This window comes from Brachyistius frenatus, unplaced genomic scaffold (genome assembly GCF_029030835.1).
Source record: "Brachyistius frenatus isolate BFR_SWC_R1_liver_20210118 unplaced genomic scaffold, ASM2903083v1 Contig_20, whole genome shotgun sequence".
Lineage (NCBI taxonomy): Eukaryota > Metazoa > Chordata > Actinopteri > Embiotocidae > Brachyistius > Brachyistius frenatus.
Window position 1 is genome coordinate 3,738,715 of NW_027210619.1, and position 5,177 is coordinate 3,743,891.

General features: G+C 37.6%; 1 protein-coding gene across 2 annotated transcripts; it reads left to right on the forward strand.

The window, feature by feature from the left end:
* The first annotated feature begins 650 nt into the window (after positions 1–650).
* ino80c (INO80 complex subunit C) lies at positions 651–4,280 on the forward strand. Of its 2 annotated transcripts, none has more exons than XM_069695528.1 (5): positions 651–949; positions 2,165–2,293; positions 2,392–2,503; positions 3,052–3,119; positions 3,236–4,280. In XM_069695528.1, the coding sequence occupies exons 1-5, from the start codon at positions 755–757 to the stop codon at positions 3,365–3,367; spliced, it is 636 nt and encodes a 211-aa protein (XP_069551629.1). In that variant the 5' UTR covers positions 651–754; the 3' UTR covers positions 3,368–4,280. The 2 variants fall into 2 exon arrangements, with proteins under 2 accessions (XP_069551629.1, XP_069551630.1); XM_069695529.1 differs by having other exon boundaries at positions 2,177–2,293.
* Positions 4,281–5,177: the final 897 nt, after the last annotated feature.

Genomic DNA, 5,177 nt, shown 5'->3' on the forward strand with positions numbered 1-5,177 from the left:
TTCCACCGACAGGATTCTGTCCATCACTGCGTTGCATAAATTACTGCTTACAGTAAGTTTACAAGACTTGCCAGCTCACACAGGTGTATGTTGGTGTTAGACATATTCTGTGAAACTGTAGACATTCAAACCCTATGCTAATATGCATACTGTTTGCTAAAAGGATTACTCTGCCGCAGACATAGGCCTGAAGATATTAGGGCTGGATGAAAAAGGGGTTGTTGGTGAAAAATCCATACATTTTAGTTTGACTGCATTCACATTCACCAAATTACATTTCTGTATTTACAATTTTTAATTGAGATTACATATAATAAGAATAATGAATAAGTGTTTTAAGGATTTCGTAAACTGTGATGTATAGGACTGTCACCTAACTGGAAGTGAAGAAAGAATTAGTATCACTATGATGATGAAAAACAAACAATAAACCACATTGGGAAAATGTAAGGTAAGACATGGAAATTACGCATCGTGTTCTCATTGATTACCTGAGAGTTACAGGAATATTAGAGAGAATTTTATTTATGTGCTCTCCTGCCAATGTACTGTTCAAACTCCAATCCAGTAGGTGACAGTATTGCGTCTGAGAGCTGAATGCCAACCGCCTGTAAAACCAACGAAGTGAATCCTTTCCACATCCGGGTGAATCGGTGTTTACAATCGGGAGGTCGGGCAGTCAATACTAAGTAAAGAGGGAGAAAGCTGCAATTACATCGTGTGCCAGGGGTGCTTTTCTGCGCTGTCCCTACAAATGGCATCTCAGATCCCCATCACCGTCAGGACCCAACCGACAGCTGCCGGCGCTGCCGCTCTCCGGGGGAAGAAACGCTCCGGTAGTCCGGCGGTGTCCGGCGCTCAGCAGGCCCCTGGGAGCATCAGCATCAGCATCAGCAGCCAGAAGAAGAAGAAAGGGCAGCTGGCAGCTGCACCAACCACGCAGACACAGGTAACGCCAAACCGAATCACACACCGAAATGTGGCAGTAAAAATGATTGTGGCTTCGGGATTATTTATTTTACAGTGCCTTATAATTTATCATCCCGGTTTACGTTCATGTTAAATGCTTTTTAGAAAAACAAACAAACAAACAAACAAAAAAACTTCTCACCTCCATCTAAATAATCGACATCATTACAAGATATGCTATAGCTTGGAAAAAAAAAACCTTGTAAAACACAACAATGAATAGCAAAGATCAATCCCTTGCTTACATTCAGCACCCATCACAATGAACAATTATTGCAAAAGTGTAAATACGTTTATCAGTTACTGAAATTGATTATCAATAAACCTTATCAAACCAAACTTTGTTTCATTAGTTTCCTGATAGGATCTCCGTCACAGTTTAGTTCAGTTGAAACAAAACAGATGCTGCTAGCCATTAATTCTCATCTGTCTGGTAATATTTTAATGAAGAACTCGGGCTATTACTATTACATTGGTTATATTCAATGAATAGTAATGGTAATGATATTGTACTACTATCATGCATTGTGTTTCACAGCAGCACATAAAGCTACAATTAGACTGGAGAAATAACATCACACACAAGGAAGTGACATAAGCACAACAGCTTGTAGCACGCAGTCTTAGTGCTTAAACAGACGCTGACATTGCTGATTAGCGCTTTACGTGTTTTCTATATAACAGTTTTAAAATGTCAACCCATCCATGTCCATAGTGGAATTTAAATGTATTTTACAGCACTTGAAATAGGAACTTCGCTGAGCACAAATCTATTGAAATTTTAAACATTTGTCAAAGTATGAGGCCGCAGTCAAGTTTTTCTTAACCTTTTTATTGTATCAAATGAATGTTTTTAAATGAAAATCAACTTTGTCTATTGATTGAGGTATGATAAGTATGTGAAATAATTTTTTTTTTCACATATAGCCACGTAATTTGACAGCTTCCAGAGCCAATTTTGTGTTTCTACTTTTAACAGAAAATATTTTGTGTTTTACCTTTAACATACTATATTTATAGTCTTTAGTAATTAATGTTAAATATGTTACCCCCACATATGATTGTAAAGTATCATAAATGCCACAAGAGCTTAAGGATTCATATTACCCTGTGTATAGCCACCTTTACGCATTCATATATCACATAGAAAACATGTGGCTTAAAATCAGGTGTGATTGCTGTATGTCTGAATGAGGTGCTTCATCAGATAGCTGCAGTCGAGACGGTGGCTGAAGTGAAGGCAGTGGGATCAGCTGACAGCGGTCCACCCACCACCGCAGAGTCTACTACAAAACCTCCACCATTCAAAGACCCTACTTTCACGGTGAGAGCCTGCATCCGCCTGGAATTACATTTTTCTGCTTCTGTTGCATCTGCCTCAATTTTTTATTCTCTCTTTTTTTTCTCTCTCAATCTTGGCAGCATTCTGGGATTGGGGGAGCAGCAGCAGGCAAAAAGAACAGGACCTGGAAGAATCTCAAACAGATTCTGGCTTTGGAGCGGATTTTACCCTGGAAGCTCAACGATCCCAACTGTGAGTTTCTGTATCTTCTTTTATCGGCTACATGTGTGTTTGTTAGCTTTAAATAATTATATTTACGTATGCAATATTCTACCCTATTAATGCAAAATAATGTCAACAACATGTCGTAATTTATTTTATAAATACATTTCAAGATGTGGAACAAACCTTATATTTATTTAAAAATTATGGTTTTGCCATTTTGAGGCCAAAATTAGGCCAACTATTTCATAAAGTTACTTTATTTTTCTGATGTCCAGTTTAAAACTGAATCTCACTTATTCTAAGTTGTCATGAAACAATATTTTCAGTTTGTCTTAGTTAAATGCATTTTTAAATGCATTTGAAGATTACTATAGTGTAATGTTCTGTAGAAAAAAGCTCTGAAAGTCTCACCTTAATTATTGCTGTTTGATGTTTTTAAAGTACATTATATGTCATAGCTATACAATATTATTACATAAAATATAAGACTGCAGTGATGAGTCAGTGGCGTGTATAAAAGAAATGCCCATGATAGTACACTTTTAGTTCAATTTCTGAATATTCTGTGTTTACAGACTACAACATTGATGCTCCTCCTTCTCTGAAGCCTGCCAAGAAATACTCCGACATCTCTGGACTCCCTGTGAGTAACCAGTTTGTAAAAAAAAAAAAAAAAAAAAAAAGTGGCTGAACAACGACAGCATTACTTTAGCCTAATCGTATAAAACACACAGAATAATCTCTCTTGTCTTTCCTCAGGCAAACTACACAGACCCTCAGACGAAGCTACGCTTTACATCTTCTGAGGAGTTCTCCTACATCCGTCTCCTCCCCACTGATGTTGTTACAGGCTACCTGACCCTCCGAAAGGCAACATGCATCGTACCCTGACAGCTGAGCAAGGCTTGAAACCTGAAACAGAATTGAACTCATGTCGGTGTAGGAAGTTGTCGGGCCAGCCAGGAGAGAGCAAAGGCTGCTTACAGAGACCCAACCCAGTTTTGAACGCCACTGAGAGGACAACTGCTGGAGCGCCAAGGCTGACCACTGTGAGACATTGGCATTGCCGTTATTAAGAAGGCAATCAGAGTCATAATTGTTACTGTGTGACAAAATAAATTGAACAAATGGAAAATTTCAGTTTTGCGTTCATCTAGAAAGAATGATTGCTTATTTATATGGGACACTAGTTTCTATCAAACAGTTTTTGAATGTTATAATGTCCCTCCATCAGTGAAATGTCCAGTGAATGTTTTATTTCTCAAAGGGGCATTCAAAAGTCCAAAAAACGATATAATTCTAAAAGAAAAATATACATTTCCACAACTGCCTGATGAAGTGCACCTAGTTCTTCTGGCAATTTTAGAAGCTTGGCATGGATTTACTTCTACTAAATCGATGGGACGCATACTGTCAAATACAAGCTAAACTGCTCAAATGCTGTGTGCCGCCTTGGAAGGAGTTTGATTATTTTTCATTGACTGTTACTTTTTATAACTTGATTATTAAAACTAGCATGAATTTGTTCTTAAACTTTCAGTTTCTCTTTCCCACCTGCGCTTTCACGTATGTTTTTTTAATTTTATTTTTATAAATGTACATTTTCTCTGTTGGAAGTGGAGTCAAAATAAATGTTTAAGTCACAGTTTTGTTTAAACTAATCACACCTGTTGGATATTGATATAAAACACTTGACAATGAGAGCCATAGCCAAAATATCCACATATTCACCTGTACTTAGCTGTGTCTCACATCTTCTGTTATTATGCAGTAGTCTTTATCTATAAAAGCAATGCAAATGCAACCAGGCTAAGTTGGTCTTTTTAACAAGCCAAGAGTCATCATGCAGGCCTAATCTCAAGTGTCATATATAAATGCATTAGTTCCACATGGTTTTAATTCCTCAGATGCATTTAATGTATGATGTGTCCGCCGACTTGTAGAGTGAGAGTGTCTCATTAATCACAGACGGCAGGCATCAACACTCATTTCCATGGTGTATTTCATGGTGTTTTTCACTAATTTGATGAATGAGGATCAGTGTATTTCTCATGGGAATGATCACATTATGCAAATACTATGACTATAAAGGCACCAGCGCAATCATGGATGGAAATAGGAGGATGACAAAAGCCCCGTGTAGAAAAAGTTAAGTTTAAAACCTCTGTTGAAAGGCCAATGATCCAAACCCTGACATGAGTCCTTACCTGTTGAGATGCTGAGACAAGCTCTTCGATCTAAATAATGAATCGAGGCTATGTGAATACACATCACCCTGTAGTCTTTACTCAAAATTCCTCTAATCTGTAATAATAACAGAAACAATGAGCCAACTGTCATCAATAAAGGATAATAGGATAATGTAAGGCTCTTTAAAAAAATCGGATTGAACAATTTATTCAACTAACAAGGATTGCTAGAAACGTTATATGTTACTCCTCATGAGACCTCCATTGTTGTCCAAAAGCAATTAAAACACACAAATGAGCCGCACTGTTGCAAATGTTCCAGAAACATCAACTTAAGATTTTAGTATTTCTGCAAATGACCAGTCTCACTCATGGCTAAGTGTTACTCTTTCCAGCTCTGCACTCTGGTGAAGCTGATGAAGGCAGTATAGTATACCTATTAGAGTCAGACCAGCATTTCCATTCCTGCTGTGGCATCAAAACCTCAACATAGTGATTAATGAACAGCGTCA

What these genes read in the sequence shown, in the direction of transcription:
- ino80c (XM_069695528.1), top strand. Translation starts at nt 755, where the DNA reads ATGGCATCTCAGATCCCCATCACCGTCAGGACCCAACCGACAGCTGCC. An exon ending in CACCAACCACGCAGACACAG is followed by an intron (nt 950 to 2,164) that starts GTAACGCCAAAC and finishes TGTCTGAATGAG; the next exon opens with GTGCTTCATCAGATAGCTGC. An exon ending in GAAGCTCAACGATCCCAACT is followed by an intron (nt 2,504 to 3,051) that starts GTGAGTTTCTGT and finishes CTGTGTTTACAG; the next exon opens with ACTACAACATTGATGCTCCT.